The sequence below is a fragment of the Pelmatolapia mariae genome, linkage group LG8, assembly GCF_036321145.2.
Source record: "Pelmatolapia mariae isolate MD_Pm_ZW linkage group LG8, Pm_UMD_F_2, whole genome shotgun sequence".
Classification (NCBI taxonomy): domain Eukaryota; kingdom Metazoa; phylum Chordata; class Actinopteri; order Cichliformes; family Cichlidae; genus Pelmatolapia; species Pelmatolapia mariae.
The window spans coordinates 17801640-17820002 of NC_086234.1; the positions used below are offsets into that span (position 1 = coordinate 17801640).

At 37.9% G+C, this 18363-nt stretch overlaps 2 protein-coding genes across 2 annotated transcripts in view; both read right to left on the reverse strand.

The window, feature by feature from the left end:
* Positions 1–6169: 6169 nt before the first annotated feature.
* LOC134632966 (sarcoplasmic reticulum histidine-rich calcium-binding protein) lies at positions 6170–9530 on the reverse strand. The gene is made up of 6 exons (XM_063481844.2): positions 8834–9530; positions 6876–6994; positions 6646–6717; positions 6483–6537; positions 6364–6400; positions 6170–6268 (listed from the first exon to the last, which is right to left on the reverse strand). Exons 1-6 carry the CDS (start codon positions 9528–9530, stop codon positions 6247–6249), a joined length of 1002 nt encoding a protein of 333 aa, XP_063337914.2. The 3' UTR covers positions 6170–6246.
* A 3150-nt stretch (positions 9531–12680) lies between these two features.
* The window catches only part of LOC134632967 (transient receptor potential cation channel subfamily M member 4-like), a 28848-nt gene continuing 23165 nt past the window's right edge, over positions 12681–18363 (reverse strand). Inside the window, exons 15-27 of the mRNA XM_063481845.1 lie at positions 17724–17869; positions 17451–17563; positions 17247–17360; positions 17098–17138; positions 16773–17005; positions 16303–16415; positions 15867–15999; positions 15593–15773; positions 15246–15405; positions 14131–14312; positions 13756–13888; positions 13603–13666; positions 12681–12794 (exon numbers count right to left, since the gene is read on the reverse strand). Coding sequence (XP_063337915.1) covers positions 12681–12794; positions 13603–13666; positions 13756–13888; positions 14131–14312; positions 15246–15405; positions 15593–15773; positions 15867–15999; positions 16303–16415; positions 16773–17005; positions 17098–17138; positions 17247–17360; positions 17451–17563; positions 17724–17869 — 1727 coding nt within the window. The remainder of the gene's footprint in view (positions 12795–13602; positions 13667–13755; positions 13889–14130; positions 14313–15245; positions 15406–15592; positions 15774–15866; positions 16000–16302; positions 16416–16772; positions 17006–17097; positions 17139–17246; positions 17361–17450; positions 17564–17723; positions 17870–18363) is intronic.

An 18363-nucleotide genomic window follows, 5' to 3' on the forward strand; every position in this document is an offset into this window, starting at 1 on the left:
CGTTCATAATGGATGTGAAGACATCCTGAGAGTTGAAACCGATGAGGTTGAAGTTTCCCAGGTTAGGGTCAGTTGTTACATTTTTGGTCACGATATCAACAGGTGACTGCTTTGATCCTCCACAAAACTTATTAGGGAGTTCTACCCACTGACTCGGAGTATGAGCTGTAAAATTGAAATGTGGACTTAATACCACAAGTCAACCAATTAAGTTGATGATAATCGTTCATTCAAATGTTTATTGGATACTTACCACAGCCTTCATAACACCAATCACTTGCAGCGGCTGAAACAGAAACACAGCAAATATGAGCTTTGAATAATGCTCATTCACATCCTGGATAAACTGTGGCTTGTTTTTATAAACATGTAAAAGTGACATGAGGGAGAAAGTGAAGTATTATATGTTTATGTTCAACACAAGTGGGACAGGTTGGTGCTAATCATTATAAAAGTAAAAGTAAAGCATTTTACTCACCATTTTGTCAAAGCCCAGAAACCCAGGTACAGCACAAGGGTGGGATAATACATCTTCAAGGGGAAAATAAAATCAATCATCAATAACAAAAGAATAAATCCTTCCACAGTACTGTTCTCAGTGGAAATTTCATTTATTCTATTAACCTCCTAAGACCCGAACTCTTCCACGACATGCATTTTTAATTTCTCTTTGATATTTGGGCATATTGGGGCCCGATGAATGTAAAAACAAAAAATTTCCAGATTTTTTTTTTTACCTTATTTTTGTTTTTAAGAAAAATGAGAGCCACAAATGAGGATATTCATTTAAAAATGTGATAGAACAGTAGCAGTATAATGTCCTCGTAAGTGGATATCAGGCCCATGTAGAGCAAAATTGAGTATTTTGGTCTAAATAACACAAAATGTGATGTCCACACATGTGGACGGCAGGTCCTAGGAGGTTAAGATAGAATAAATTTAAAAAGAGCATCACAAAGCCCTAAAATGATCACTTGGATGAGATTTGTGATCCTCATTCTTTTACAAAACTCCATGAAGAAGCTGTCAAGATTAGACAACTGTTCATATTACTGTACTCAGGGTTAAAAGTTTGACAAATCATCCTACCTTCACTCTTCCAGTCTCAGGGTTCCAAGGCTTGAGAAGTGATGTGTTGGTTTCAAGTCTCAGATTAAAAACTTTTGTCCACTTTCAATGAGTCCATCAGAGAGAAAAGGGTAAAAAACTGCTGCAGTACACTTCAAGATACTTATATATATATACATATATATGATATACTAATCAATGGGAGGACACCCCCTGTGTATAAACGAAGAGCAGTATAGAGGAGACACACAACATGGTTGCAGGCACTTTTTCAGAATGTGCTATTGAAAATAGAGGCATCAATAGGAGTGTACCAGTTTTCTGGTTAAGTTAGTATGTGTAACTATATTCATTCTACTACAATACATCACTTACGTGCTTATGCATATATGAAATCATATATTTGATCCCACAGGATGGAATAATTAAAGAAATGGACATTATGCAAAAGCATCAGAACAAAACAAGACAAAACCCCAAAACAGTGCATATTGCAACAAAATGTACTCATTCCAATGGCAATACATTTTTTCTAAAGCACAGCACAAACAAATCTTGTTATGTACAAGAAGTTTCAGATGCTCAGCTTACAAAATGTTTCATAGGAAATAGAGCTCTTTGTTGGGTTTCTTTTCTTTTTTTTCTTTACAATCCAGAAAAACCACCCTTAGTTTCTATTACTCCTAGACGAGACAAAGGTGAAAATATAAGAAAGGTCTTACACACTCTGATTGGGTGCAGTGACAGGTCCCTCACTTTGTTTTTTGTATAGAGTTCATCATTTGTATTATCATTTATGCCAGACCTTCCCAAAGTGTGGGGCCCGCCCCCTAAGGGGGGCGCAGAGCCATTGCAGGGGGGGCTCGGGATGAAAAGGGGGAAACAAAAAAACAAAAAAAAAAACGCTTGGACACTGCTAGCACGGTGCACCCACAGAAACGCAAAGCAGGAGATGAAGCATGGCTGAATATGTTTCCAAACCAACTTCATTCTAAGCCAAAGACTAGAAAATATGGTGAAGCATATCTTCCCTTTGGTTTCACCTGCACAAGTGCCAAGGTAGGTCTCCCTGCAGGATTGGTTTTCCCTGCATCAGGAGCACCAGCTGGGCTGTTCAAATCACGGACAAACAGTATCCCACATTCTTGATTCTTATTTCACAAACACTTCTTGTAATGACTAACTACTCCTGACATTTTGGAGATGTTAGCTCTTTATACAGTAAAGTTACAGTGGGATACAAATAATATCAGGCTGATCCTGCCATGATTTGTCCCCCGGTTCAATTCACGGACAAACAGTATCCCACAGTTGTTTATGTTTTTGAACCCATTTTGCACAGACAGGCATTGAAAAATGTATTGATAGTAATGTTGAATATTATTACACAGGAAAAAAACAACTACACGTAAAATAATCACACTGTGACGCCTCTGCCTTTCTAAATGGAGGGACAGTAACTGCGGGTGTAAATGTAAGCCTGTAAAACCTGCAGATAGTCAGATTAACAGTAACAGTATTTCGTCTCTATCTGCCATTCTGCAATTCATCTCATGTAAACAATAACATGACATGAAAAAAGGCACATACCTTTGAAGTTGCATGATGAACTCTGTATTCCTCGTCCACACCTAAACGCAAAAAAGGAGTTTTAAAAAAATCTCCGTTTTCGGTGATTCGAAACGCCGTTTACGTGTGGACGAAACAGCTGCGTTTTCAAAAATACCCGTGTAGGTGTGGACGTAGCGTAACAGAGTTAGTAGTTTATTTCATTGCTGCCTGTAATTTATTGCAGATTACTTGTATATGCTTAATTGTTTAATAAATGTTTGAGGTGTGAAATAAATCGGAATGGAGCAAAATATGGGTGTGTGGTTGGAGGATGTGCGTTTGCGTACGCGCGTGCGCGCGTGCATCCATCAAAATTAATGATTCACTGAGATTAAAAAAAAATAAAAACATTAAATCTCTATTATTGAAAAAGGAAATGAAAAACGTATTCCAAAGTGCAAACTTTATATTTTAAAGAAAAAAAATACATTGAAAGATTCATCCTATCAACAGGTGCCTATTAGCATTCAATACGACCCCAATCATGTGACCATCCACAAACTATTATCAAATACAAACTATAATACACAAAACATTCACAAATGTTAAGATCAGCAAACACATTAAGACATGATTCCCACAAACCAGACACTAGTCAGTCAACAGTGGAGACAAATTTATTAAAATCCAATAATCAAATTCCATTCATATGTCAATTTATGACAAAATATTGATAAACAAAGGTACAGAGATATCCAGTTTGTTATCACACGGGCGGCATGTCTGTTACCTGGTAATGTTTAATGTCAACCAGTCTTGTGTGTATACACGCATCACTTTGGTAAGTGAATCTACACAAAAAGGTTTTCTGTCCTTCATGTCCTCACACACTCATCCCTATGCTTCATTAGGCCCAGTTCTCTTTGTGTTTATGTGGAACAGAAATACAGCAAACACACAACACCTCCTTTTTCCAAAACATTAAAGACGATGGCGAGGTATGGAGTAAACTGACACAGTCAAATAAAAATTATTGTTTATTATGACATATGACTGTGCGGATCAGTGAAAGACTTGATCTTGACATGACAATGTTTATGATTTTTACAATTTGTTGGTCTTTATTTTTCTTATTTTCTTTGCCAAATCACTGACAAATGAACAAAGATTTTTTAAGTAGCTGGGAAGCACAGAAAGATTGCACCTGATCTTACTAATTTACATAAAAAATGTATTATATTATTTAATCATCTGATGTGTACTTCTGAGTACAGTAGATCAATTTTTCCTGTTTACTTTGGTTCATTTTGTCACAATGAGTACTGCCACTTAGTCTGTGGCAGTATGTCGACAAAACAAGCACAGTTGTTTTGGTTTGATCTTAAAGACAACAAACCGCTAACAAAAAAGACATGGATCACAGGGTCCCTGTTTGATAGACAGATTTGCATGTTTACTTTGATTTGGACCATTTTTTCCTTTTTGGTAATCTGTTTTTTACACCTTTATGTGTGTTATGTAAGACTAAGTGCCTGAATTACCTATTGAGAAATATAAATCATGACATCTGACATTTGCACCGGTGCCTTACTGGCTTCCGGGTTTTATTGTTTACAAAATCTTTAACCCACAACTTCCGTTTCTGAACCCAAATTATTGTGAACCATTCAGAGACTGTAACAGTTAAATTGCAGAAGCTAAAGGATACATATAATGCAAAAAGCAACTACGCTAAACACATTTTTATTAAAAGAACTAAATTTTTTATGGATAATGGCAAAACAGTTTGTACAGTGTTTTGCATTAAATTGTACTCTAACAGGATGCAAGCACAAGAACTCAAAAAGGACACAACATGAGAAATTGCAAATTGTCATAATGTTCATGGTCCTTTTTTCCTCTAGTGCAGTCACACATATTCCTATCAAGTATTTAAAGCATGATATATGGAATTATGTAGCAAAGGAAAAAAAATACAACTCTAAATATGCCTTTATTTTAGATTCCTGAAAGTAGTCACCCTTTGCTTTGTTGACAGCGCTCCAAACCCTTGGCCTTCTCTTAATGAGCTTCATGATGTAGTCACCAGAAAGGGTTTCACTTCACAGGTGTGCCTTGTCAGGCTTCATTTGGGGAATTTCTCGCCTTCTTAATGGGCTTGGGACCATCAGTTGTGTTGTGCAGGAGTCAGGTTGGTACACAGCTGACAGCTCTATTGGACAACTGTTAGAATTCATATTATGGCAAGAACCAATCAGCTAAGTAAAGACAAACGACAGTCCATCATTACTTTAAGAACTGAAGGTCAGTCAGTCAAGAAAACTTTGAATGTATCCCCAAGTGCAGTTGTAAAATCAATCAAGCGCTATGACGAAATTGGCTCACGTGAGAAACGGCCCATGAAAGGAAGACCAAGAGTCCCGTCTGCTGCTGAGGATACAGTCATCTGAGCCACCAGCCTCAGTAATTGCAAGTTAACAGCACCTCAGATTAGAGCCCAGATAAATGCCACACAGAGTTCCAGTAGCAGACACATCTCTACATCAAGTGTTCAGAGCAGACTCCGCGAATCAAACAGCTGCTGAGAAATCACTACTAAAGAAAAGCAACAAGCAGAAGAGATTTGTTTGGGCCAAGAAACACAAGGAATGGACATTAGACCAGTGGAAATCTGTGCTTTGGTCTGATGAGTCCAAATTTGAGTTCTTTGGTCCCACCCTTTTGCCTTCACTCCCATGGAGTGAAGGCGGAAATGAGGTGGTGCTGAGCACTCCCAGAGTGCTCAGCATCTCTGGGAACTCCTACAGGACTGTTGGAAAACCATTTCAGGTGACGACCTCATGAAGATCATCGAGAGAATGCCAGGAATATGCAAAGCAGTAATCAAAGTAAATCATGGCTGTTTCGAAGAACCTAAAACATAAAACATGTTTTGAGTTATTTCACATTTTTTGGTTTACTACATGATTCCATGTGTTCATCCATAGTTTTGATGCCTTCAGTGAGAATCTATAATGTAAATAGTCATGAATATAAAGAAAAGCCATTAAATGAGAAGGTGTGTCCAACCGTTTGACTGGTAATGTATATATTTTATATATCTTTTTTGTCTGCATGATTCATGACAAGCTCCTATATGTCTGTGTGCATGCCTGCATGTGTGTGCATTCCATTAACACCATGCACAAACTGTGTCTCTAGATCCAGCTGGATCTCTGAAACATAGAATAGTTATTTTTGTTTTTCAATTTGATATGTAATTGTGAAGCAATAAAAAAGAATAATTCCCCAAATTCCTAAACCTACAGTTAGAAAAACTCAAAAACCTTACAATCACATAAAGTCTTTGGCATAAGTAAAAAGATTACTTTATCAAATTTTGGGACTTTGGTAGAAATAATAAAAAGACAAAAAAGGGGGGAAAGAGTGAAAGAAGAAATCATGTGAGGAAAAATTGTGCACACTGATTTTTTTCCTGTTCTTCTTACAAGAGAGTTTTAAGTATCATTTAAAACATAAATATGTCTTTGCTTTTGTTTGCAAAATTCATAAAAAGCTTGTGTGGGATGTGGTGAAGTCTGGTGAGCAGTCTCACATTAAAGCAAATGGACATAATTCCCAGGGAGCTCAGAGCAGAGAGGCAACAGTCCTGCAAAAACAAAAGCAAAACTATGTGTAAAGGCAACAGTACAACAATAATGAATCTAAAAATATCACTGTGTTTTTAAATGTGAATAGTCTTACTGAAAGAAGGATCCAGTCAGCTCATCAACAAGACCACCTACAAAATTTAAGTCAAACCAAAGTTAATGAAATCTGTGAACACACAGCAGTACACCCACAGAATCACAACTTGCATTTACCTGGTGTGCAAACTGTGTCACAAAGAATGGGACAAACGTAGCAAGTTGAACAACCCTGGAAAACAAAACAAACAAAAAGGATTAACGCAAAGAGGCACTGGGCAAAATGAAGTGCTGTGTATTATTACAGCAGTGATAATCCTTTTTAAGTCAAGATGCTTACTTGGCAGTGCTCACAGTGATCAGACTCATCTCCTTCCTCACACGGGCACTTGGCACAGTTATTAGAGCAATGCTACAAGATGGGAAGGAACCACAACGTAGAGTGATTAGTCATGCATATGGTATATAGTCAGGACAAATCAACAACACAGGACTTATAATGTGTGATTACTGGGCAGATTCACAAAAAAGTCTGTTATTTCCATTACATGTTTTGTTTTTGTTTTTTACCTCACAAATGGAGCAAACACTACACAAAGATCCAGAGTGGAACTGTGGAGTGTCAGTAACTCCCTCCTCTTCATCGGAGTCACCTTGGTTGTCCTTTGTGTCTTTACCTTCAGACTCATCTGTAAATGGTGCACAGAATCAGGAACTGTATTCTATTCATTTCAATTGAGTTTTTTTATATGTCCAAATCACAACAACAGTTGCCCAAAGGTGCTTTATATTGTAAGGTAAGGACCTGGGAAAACCCCAATAATCAGATGACCCCCCCTGTGAGCAAGTGCTTTGGTGACAGTGGACTGGAAAAAACTAACAGGAAGAAAATTGAGAGGTAGCTATAGTGATTGGTTGGGAGTGAGGGGAGGAAGACAGGACAAGACACGCTGTGAAATAGAACCAACTGTATCTTGTAGATGTGACAGGTTGAAGGACTACTGTTGAAGGACTACTGCATATAAAACTGTTCAGTTAATACTAATTCATATTAGTTGATATAAGGACAAAAATAATGTAAATATGGTAAGAAAATGGGTAAGAGTTTATTTTTCATGTTATATTAATGGCTTTCATGTTACTTAAGAGAACTGCAATCTATACATCAGTGATCGGCTAGTAAGCCTTTTCTGGGATTGATTAGTAGTGTCTTTATTCTCCACTAGGGGGCTTTCGCGTGTTCTCCTCACTGCAATAAACGACTGCATGAGAGACGCAAGTCATAATCACTCTCGTGATTCTTTTCCCCCTGTTTTCAGGGGTGTAACATAGAACATTAAATTGTCAAAATAAATATATGCATTTTAACCCTATATGTCTTGAAAAGATTTTGCAGGAAATTCTTGCAAATTTATCCAAAATAAAATACAATTATATAAGTTTTACATAAGTATTCACAACCTTTGGTCAATACTAACACCTTTTGCAACAATTACAACTGCCAGTTCCTGCTACCAAAACCATCCCCACTGTTTGACGCTACCACCGCCATGCTTCACTGTGATGGTATTGGCCAGGTGATGAGTAATGCCTAGTTTCCTCCAGATATGCTGTTTTGCATTCATGTGGAAGATTTCCATCTATGTTTTCATCAGACCAGAAAATGTTGTTTCTCCTGGCCTTCAGGGGCCTTTGAACAAGTGAAAGACTGTGAATGCGTTCCTGATTCACTGTATCAAAACCTCAGTATTCACATGGGCTTCCAAATTGTTGTGTTGGTGCTGATGATTTAAATTTCATTTGGCAGTAATTTACAACCTCATACACCCTTTTTGTAGTTAATCGCTGAGAGTACAGTGACTTTGGGCCTTTTGAGCCTTAATACTAACATGCAATCCAAAAAGACCTTTTCTAGTGAGTACTGATTACTGCCATTTATTTAGAAGTTACGTGTCTAACGTTTAATTCTGCTTGATGCAATATTATGGCACAGATGGTCTCTTTTTTTGTATTATATTTTTGTCGTAACATCATGTGACATGTTTGTTTTTACAAAATAGTCTGAGTAGCTTTATTGTAAACAAAGCTAAAATTCCTACAGGTGCTGTTTTTCCATAATATCATTTGTTGTCATTTTTTTTCTAACTTGAAGCAATGACTGTAATTTTAAAAAAATCATTTTATATCACCCTCTTTTGGACAAATCTCAAAGTATTCAATGTTTGGTGCTTGTTTGAAGTCTCAAAAGCTACACTGGCCCCCCCAAAATAGATGGTTTAGATACTGTTGCGTTCCTGCTATTGCACAGATAATCCAGTCTATTTTAGGACTGATATGTATGACAGTGTTCCTAAAGTAACCCTAGTAAGCGGAACAATGTCAGAGAGCTACTGTAGAGTACAAAGTCACTCATGGGTTTCCAAAAAAACTCATTATTTGTTGTAACTTTAAATACTGCACCATTTAGTATCTTGCTAACCCATTAATGTTTCAGAATGTGTGCGTGCTTTTTTTAAAGTGTGATTCACCATCTTCATCTTCAGAGTCATCCTCATGTGTATCCTCTTCAGCACTGTCAGCCTCTTCCTCATCTACATCCTCTCCTTGAGTTTCTTCATCATCACCCTCTTGCCTTGCTTCCTTCTCGTCGTCTTCCTCATTATTGGCTGGGACTTCCTCCTCCTCATCTGCATTTTCCTCCACCTCTTCCTCTTCATTCTCCTCTGCTACATATTCTTCTTCAGATTCTTCCTCTTCTGCATCATCCTCATCTGAAGCCTCACCTTCTTCATCTTCGCTCTCCTCTTCATCCTCCTCTGCTGCATATTCTTCTTCAGATTCTTCCTCTTCTGCATCATCCTCATCTGAAGCCTCACCTTCTTCTTCCTTCTCAACATCCCTGTTCTCCTCAGAATCATCTTCTTCCTCATTATCAGCATTGTTATCTTCCTCCTCTGCTGTCTCCTTCTCATCCTCCTGTTCTTCTTCCACCTTTTCATCATTCTCTACCTCATCATCATCTGAGTCTTCATCTTTTTCTTCATTCCCTTCACCAACCTCAGCTGTTTCACTTTCTTCAGTCTCAGCCTCCTTAGCATTTCTATCATGGAGGCTTTCCTCCAGTTCGTTCAAGTCTTGGGCACTTACAATAGCAGAGAAAGGGACCTGGAATGAGCACAGCAGCACAAGCAGGAGACCTACCACCCAAAACTTTACAGGTGCCATCTTGGGAGAAATGCAGCTTTGGAACTTGAAGACTGTCTTATTCTTGTTACTCTATTCTTCCACCAAAAACCAAAACAGACGATGGAAGACAAAAAGCTGCTAAGGCGCAGCAGATTTAGGCAGTGTTCAGGTCTTTTTCCCAGGCTCCCGAGAGACGGTTTGAAAAGAAGTGTGCTCACAGAGAGCAGTGTGCCAGCCTTGTGCTGGGAACACAGAGGACACAGTGGAAACACGACTGTGTGTGGCTGTGTGTATTTGAGTGACAGAGGCACATGGCGAGGAAGAATGCTCCTGATGCCCTTAACACAGAGCATTAGAGAGGTGAGTGTATGCATTTGGTAGATAGGGGAGGGGGCTACTGAACTGCAGGAGGGGGGCAAAAATAAGATTTTTTTTCCTCTTCTTATTAGAAATTACAACAATTAAATAATTTGAAGATAAAGTTATGGTTCTATACACAGCTTTTGTTGTCATAGCTCCCAAACTATTCAGGAAAGAAGCAGAACTTGGATAAATATACTATGTGTGGTTTTCTTTAGATTAATGGTTCGCACATTTTTGGAGTATTCTTCTCAGCATCTGCCATTTAATTTAGTGTAAACAAAACCTAGTGTCCACAGCAAAATTAATTTCTTCTTGCCACTGCTGAAGCAAATGAGAATACGTAAAGATCATGCAGACGTGCATGTACATGCAAGGAAATGGAGAGGAAAGCACTTTGAACATGTGCTTACTTTCCAAAATAGCATTTTTTTGGTTTTTTCGTTTTTTTAAACTTTGGAGCCAGCAGGAGGACAGCAGTGTTATAAGTCCACACTCACAGTGGCACAGTCAGCTACAATACTGCAGAGAGCAGCCAGGCTGAAAGTGAAGACAGTGCCTCTCAGTGTGAGCTGCTCCTCCGGCAATTGACAGGTGACGCAGCTAACTATTTACAGTGAAGGCTTCTTCAATAGCTTGTTACAAAATGTGACCTTCAATGGGGCCATGGCAGACTGAAACTCAGCACCAGCATGCTTCTTTAACACTATCCACAACACTTATGTGCAGAGTAGATCCAACTATCACAATCCCACATTGTGCACACAATTAAAATGTATCTATTAATGACAAATAATAGTTTCTTTCATCAAGTTTACTAAAATGATCACAGTCAAAAGTATTTTTATTATTATTCTTTATTCATTCAAGTCTCACTGAGATTTAAATCTGTTTTTAAAGACACACCTGGCAAAGAGCGGAGCAGAAGTTTTAGCAAATACACAAAAAAGAAAAAAAAAAAAAAAAAGCTAATGCAGTCCAGTCCAGACAGGTGAACACAAAAAAAGCACACATTATTAGAAGAGTGGTATTAAAAGCAGTCAAACTGGCCCAAAGAGCTCACACTTCCCTCACACTTTTTAAAATGGACTTAAACTCCCCCATCATGAGTCTGATAATCAGTTGTGACAGTCTGAACTTCTTATGTAGATTATTGCAGCACAAAGGAGACAGGATATTTTAAAATGTGTATTCACAACTCCATTCTGACCCTGGAGACAAACATTTGTATAATATTGTAAAAGCGTAGACTGGTTGTGGTTTTTACATATACAGACACATGGCTTTTTTCTGGCTTTATTAGATAGGTGCAGTGAAGAGTTACAGGAAAGCAGAGTAAGGGGAAGACATGTGGCAAAGTGCTGCAGGTCAGATTTGATCCCAGGACAGGTGCTCTCAGCCATATGGCATATGGTCACCTGCTCATCTCAGTGACCTAAACTGGTGCCCTCGACCAGACATTTCTAGATTAAAAAACAATTATATACAGAGATGGGGATATTCAGAAATGGCCACTTAGCATCAGCATACAGAGAACAGTGATGTACATAATTTTCGCAACTAGTGATAAAACATAAAGCACAATAACAAACAGTATACAGCCTCTTTAGGTGCTACCCTGGTATGTTTATAAAGAACAGATCACAGTAATGCAAAAAAAGGAAGGAAAGGGAAAAGAAAATGAAACAAAGTAAGTTTAATGAGACTGAACAACATCTAAGACTGCTTAAAGAAATTCAAGTGTTTGTACTAATCAAGTAGATGAACAATAGATAATTGTGTCATCTGCATAAAACCTGAATTCGAAAGAAACCTAGATGTTACCCTTGGTTTCTTTTCTTACATAACCTGTAGGGCTAACTGGTGTTACAAGTTATGTAACCAGACAGGCCTGACACTGTCTGGAATGTGTTTGCTCACTCTGCACTTTGATTTTGTGCCAAGAATTAGACAAGAGAAGGAACCTTTTTTGTATAGTGCAGCCACGTGAAACAGGCATACATCTTTCACTTCTAAGAATTTATCTACAAGGACATAATAACTAGATAATGATCTAACAAAAAAAAAAAAAAAAAAAAAAAAAAAATCTCTGAAATTATTTAAATAATCCAAATATCAATACTTTGGTCTCATTTGTCCAAAAGACATACCGCATGAGTTGTGGCATGCTTTTTAACAAATTCTTTTGTTCTCATATTAAAAATAAATGTATTATACTGCATAAAAACTTGATTGAATAGAAAACAATAATGCAGACAAAAATACGGCCCATATTTGCAGTGTAACGGAACAAAAGAAAGTATTAATGTGCTCTCAATATAACCGCTGATAGACAACATCACAGAAAATCCGACTACAACGTAAGAGATTTAGTAAGCGCTTTTAAAACTAAAGCAATGAAGATGACATGTTATCTGCTTACTTACTGCAATATATTTATGATATACTACATATATAGTAGTATATCATAAATATATTGCAGTATCTGGCACTGTATCCATGTTTATATTCTAATGTAACAGTTGAGGGAGGATCGTGGTGGTGGAAGCTGTCAAATGAGAACGTGCCTCTTTTTCCTTTTTTTTTTTGCCTCCTGAAGTGAAGTGAATTGAAAGGAACCTCTTTTATTTAAGGCTGAAATCCAGTTGATTTGGAAGACGAGGGGAGGGAATCTGTATGATGGATGATAAGGAGTAAGATGAGGAAGAAAAAAAAAAATTAGGCCTCCAGGTAAAAACAATAAATATTTTTAAATGAGGCAGTAAAAAACCCGAGTGAAAGCAGTGTGACTTTCTCAACATGCAGGCTGTTTTGTAAGCAAAACTGATTTCATAAGTTCTGGGAAGTACCTCGTAATGCAGGTGGGGCACGAGGAGGTTTGACTGTGCTTCCTTGTGCTAGAGTATCCACAACCCAGTTGAGGACAGTTGAGTAATGCTCCATCTGAGAAGAAAGAGCAGAATATCATAAACGTCCAGAATAGAATAGAGTTACTCTTAAATCTAAATGAAAACCAAGTGAGAAAAGGATGACTTATTTTTTATTGATATCAATAATGAATAACGGCAGAGATATACGTGTTTAAGCTTTCTGTTTATTGCATGTCTTGTCTTTGTGTCTATAACAAAACACAAAACAGATTGAAATAATCTGTTTAATTTCAGTATTTATATCAAATAAATATTATGTAGTCCCTTTTGAGCATTAACATAAAGTACTATTTTAATAATTGGAAAGCTCAGAGTGTAAAAAAGTTTGTGCTAAAAGGTGTTATGTCTCCTACTGGAGAAAATCATCTAGAATAAGGAAACTGCATCATCAAAGACACACATGAGGCCAGCCCAGCCTAGCTCAGTATAAAGACTGAAAGCAGATAAAACAGCTAGCCTGGCTCCATCTACTGACCAAAATCCACCTACCAGCCCTGCTAAAACTCACTTTTCATTTGTACAAGACCACAATTTGTCACTTTCTAAAATTCTAATTGATGTGCAACCAAAACTGTTGGCTGTTTTTTTTCTCCAATACATAAAATACGCATTACTTACCATCACCCACATTACCTCTGACCTCAGTCAACAAACAACTTTACATAAACCCAACTTAAACTGCCTTTCTGCTTTATAGTAGGTGTTTTTCCCATGTTTCACCTTTCTGTCATTATACTCTCTATATAAAATACTATGACTGTGCAGACATGCTATTTCACAGCAGACAAAGTGAGAGCTTCAGAAAAATGCTTCTGTTTTACCTGAGCCTGTAGTCTGTGTTCAAACTCTTTGCTTTCAGTCAGACGTTTAAGCACATCATCTACCCTATATGAAAAAATACAAAGATGCATTTTCTTCAGTATGGAGTCACAATTTCATTTTGTTGCAGCAGTGGAGGATGAAGGTGTGCTCACTTGGCAGACATCCGTTTCAGCCTTTCTGAGTCGCTGCTTTTCTGGATCTTGTTTCGAGCAGTCAGGAAGTCTTCCCTCTGAATCGTTTCCCACGTTGATAATCTGTTCGCTGCCTTTGCTTCCAAGTCTAACACTGATAGAAAAGACAAAGGTTTGAAATGATGATCTTTCAATTCAATTCAATTTTTGTTTACATCAGTGCTAAACTGAGGTCAGTTTGCAAATAAACAAAGAGCCCATTCTCATGTAGACAGTACAACTTTTAGTGAGCATCTTAGTGATAACAAGGCAGCCACTGTTATCAATGCAATAGCTTTATTAAATTAATAAATTTATTGTATTATTGTGAACTAAGACTTCTGATCCAATACTGACCAAAGTGGTGGCTCTTTACAGAGGGCACTTTGTGGATGATCCTCTTGATAAAGACTTTGATGTGTGAGAAAATAATGAAAGGAGGAGCCAAAGAAGGACGGGAGTGGTACTCGACAATCAGGTTGTAACGCTGGAACTTCCAGTAAGTGTCACTGTGTTCCTGCACTTCAGAGAAAGTGTAGCTGTGTGGATACAAGCAGATCAGAGCCACTGAGTAAAGTAAGACTATGTCTACACGTACACGGGTATTTTTGAAAACTGAGATCCTCCGTTTTCATTTTTTTTTTTTTAAATCCCGTCCACATGTAAAAAACAAAAACGAAGTCAAACGCTGTCAACAACAAGCCAAATCCTAAACGTGTAGAAATGTTGGCCAATCAGAAGTGTAGAAGCCTGGAGGGGATAGAGTAAAAAAGGTTTTGTACTTCTGAAAAGTTTGTGTTTTTTCTGGGACGGCAGCTAATTTTGTTACTTTTCAAGTGTCATCATAATTTCAAATGTTAATTACTAAAAACAGTATTTTGGCTGGTGAAGTCTCACAACTTAGGAATGGACAAAATGCATACAGCATACATAAATAATAAAAAAAAAAACCCTTTAAATTAATTTATTCAAAACCGACAACTGCGTTGGCGTCAAGAGTTGGGTTGTGAGAGCGTCTGTGTTGGGTGTAGAAGCCACATCCGAAGTTCACTCTGTCGCCTCTGTCTTTCTAAATGGAGGAACAGTATCTGCGTCTGTATATGTAAGAGTGTAAAAACCGCAGATAATCAGATTAACAGCAACAGTATTTTGTCCATATCTGCCATTGTAGAAATGAAAACAATAACGTGGCGCATAGCGTGATGTCCAAAAAAAGGTGCACACCTTTCCTCATCCACACTTAAGTGCTACAACGAAGTTTTCGAAAATCTCCTGGCAGGAGTTTTAAAAAAGCCCCCTCTGATTTCATTGACCCAAAATGCCGTTTACGTGTGGACGATCTGTGTTTTCAAAAAAAAAAAAAAAAAAAAAAAAAAAAAAAAAAAAAAAAACCATGTACGTGTAGACGCAGCCTAAGACTAATCAGTTTGTGAATACAGCCAGAGAAACATAATGACAGACTGGTTCTTTACCTAAACATGGCAATGACTAGATTGATGAGCAGGATGTTGGTGACCAGGAGATATACGACTAGCAGAATCACTACCAGCCAGTTACTATCCTGATTTCTACACGGCTCTTCACCGCTCTCAATCAAAGTCACATTGTCTGTGCAGTTTAGTTCATGGCCCACTGTCACAAAATAGAGATAAAAGGAGAAAGGTTAAAATAAGGGTTACAATTATAAAAAATAACTCAATTTCTAATTGCTGTGATGAATTTTAAAAAGCTGCAGTAGAGAAAAAGGCAACATTTTAAAACTGATTTCAGTGTAATAACAATTTTCTTATTTTCATGCAAATTGCACAAACACTTGTACCATCCATCTCTTCCTCGATGGAAGAGCCGTATCCAAAGATGTGCAAGTATGGCATGTAGAAAACTCGCAGAAAAATGCGACTCGGGTTTGGATCATAGGTGTAGATCAGAGCCTGATTGGCAACTCCGTACGCCAAGACCCACACACCCAGGAAGAAGAGGAAGAAGAAGACATCCTTCATCTGAACAAGAGGAGGAAATGTCATGTTGTTGCTGACATTGTATTATTAAACACGGATTCCTGGTATAATGCCAACTGATGGTAACTTTCTCACCATATTTCCTACAATGATGAGTTTTGGTCCCAGCTGCTTGTGAATGGCAAAAATGTGAATGAGGCGAATGGTGAAGACCATGTAGTCCAAACACAGGACATCTCGGCCAAATTCATGTGACCAGTGAAACATCCTGAAACACAAGCACAGTATCACTGAATCAGTGAGGTAGCAGCACCACCTGGTGGCAAACCTGTAAATTAACCAGTGACATTTGGTTGTTAACTGAGGAAATGTTTTAAATTTAAGTGACTAAAAACTAAGTAAAAAAATTATTTGAGACACACTTAAGAAGCCAAACAAGTACCACAAACAAATACTGTGCTTTCATAAATGTTACAATCATGCAATGACAAACTAAACTGTTTGTAGTGTTGTGGAAAGTTTCTGATGGGCAATCTAAGATTAAGATATCATTTTTATATCTTGTCCATACCTGCAAATCAGTCCGACAATGAACAGGCTGATGGCAGTGAGATCACATTTATTCCACACATCCTGAATGTAGAGTCTGAAACTTTGACTCCAGGTCGTCCCCAAAAAAAGCGTCTTGAAGACGAAAAAAAAAAAAAAAAACTTAACAGATCATCAGAAAATAAAAATTACAATAGAAACTATCAACATACTTTATTATGATAATAGTGTTTATATACCTGCCTATACATGCACCTTGAAGCCTATTAATTTTGTTTATTTATTTTTGTGTCCATCTTCAATTTAATGCTTGAGAGGCGACAGCATGTTAACCACTGTGTTCCAATAACACACACATTGTCTCTTTCTACTATGTGCAATTAAAGATTTGAGTTAAGTGCATATTACTGCATTCAGTTGTTCACTTCGCATTCTATACAGTTAAACATTTTGGCGAACAAAGTTCAAAGTAAGATGTGTCTCTTCACTCACCTGTCGGATCTCCTCACAAACGAGGGTGAATACCCAGAAGTACAACACACACTCAGTGGCAGCTGGACCTGAGGGTGGTGGGGGCTTGAAATCCACCAACAGCACGTAGGCGAAAAGGAAGAGAAACAGGAAGTACATCAGGACGTTGCCCAGAAATGAGGTGACCGGTGCAAACCAGAACTGACGCCAGCGTGACACTATGAATGGACTTTGTGGCAGTCGTTGGGGTACGCCTGTATCAAAGATAACAAACACAGATAAGCAGGTGACTAAAAATGACAGCATATGGAGACAAGAATCAGATGACTCTTTAATCAGGACTCACCTTTAATGGCATCATTCTTGTGACCTTCTGAGTCAACTTCACTGAGATTAAAAAAAAAAATTTTTTTTAAAGTAAATTAGACTAATGCAAATAAATAACAAACTGATGTTTTACAGATTAATACTGTAGAGTGCAGGTAGAAATATTACTGCTGCTTGATGTCAGAGAAAGAGAAGACAGTGGTCCCATAAAGACTGTCAGTGTCCTGATCCAGCTCATCCTCAAAAAGCATCCTCTCCACCTCTTGCTGATCGTATTGATTCCTGCGGCAAAAAAATAAAATAAAAAATGTGGCAAATTTTTAAAAAAAATGTTAAAAAAATAATTTACAAACCTTAAATTAAAATTTTTACCTGAAAGAGATGAGATTGGTGTAGCAGAGGATGGGGCAGAAGAACGCGAGCAGGAGCTTCCAGATCTCTGTGTTTCTCTTCATATCACCCCACCAGATCTCAGATAGCAGAGACTGGAAGAGGACAGAAACTGAGGCCTTATCCATCAACAGCAGCTCACTGGCTCAACATGAAGTGATGGGTTACTTTAGAAATATCATGCTATATTTCCTTTGTAATACTCATCTGCTATTTGAAATCATGGCAACAACATGAATTACAGATATGACATACCTGTACGCCATCATTACTGAAGAAACGTCGAGCATCGGCACTCACACCCATCTGAAGACAGGTGCTACCACCCCAGACATGAGACTTTCTAATCAGCAGGCTGAAAGAGCGGTTTTCATCACTGCGATAGCAAGAGCTGAAAATATCTGAGGTAAAGTAGACACAAGACACATGACAAAGAGTTAAATAGGTTTGTTATTAATTTGTTACATAAGCTGTTAAAAGAAAAATTCAAAGGGCTCTTTGTGAAACGGTTATGAAACTTAATATTTAATTATTATAACCAGTAGCGTTTTTTGATACGGGCGACATGGGCAGTTGCCCAGGGCAGCATCACGGGCATTCGCAAAAAAAATAATAATAATTTGCTCGTACTCATGCTGCCCCAACATCATGCCAGCGCATATTGGGAATGGCACGATCGGTTTTCTATCGCCCATTTGCTGGGAGTAAGGGCGCCCTCCGTTTGTGAGGTGCGCCTGCTGCACAGGGAGGAGAGGGCGGGGCGACAGGGGATCTAATAACCAACTCGCAAAATAAAACAAAATAAAAACAAACCAACAAACACGAAAACACCAGACATTATGATACAGACTTATAACTTGCACCGATGTTTTTTCGAAATTCTAAATGTGAAAAG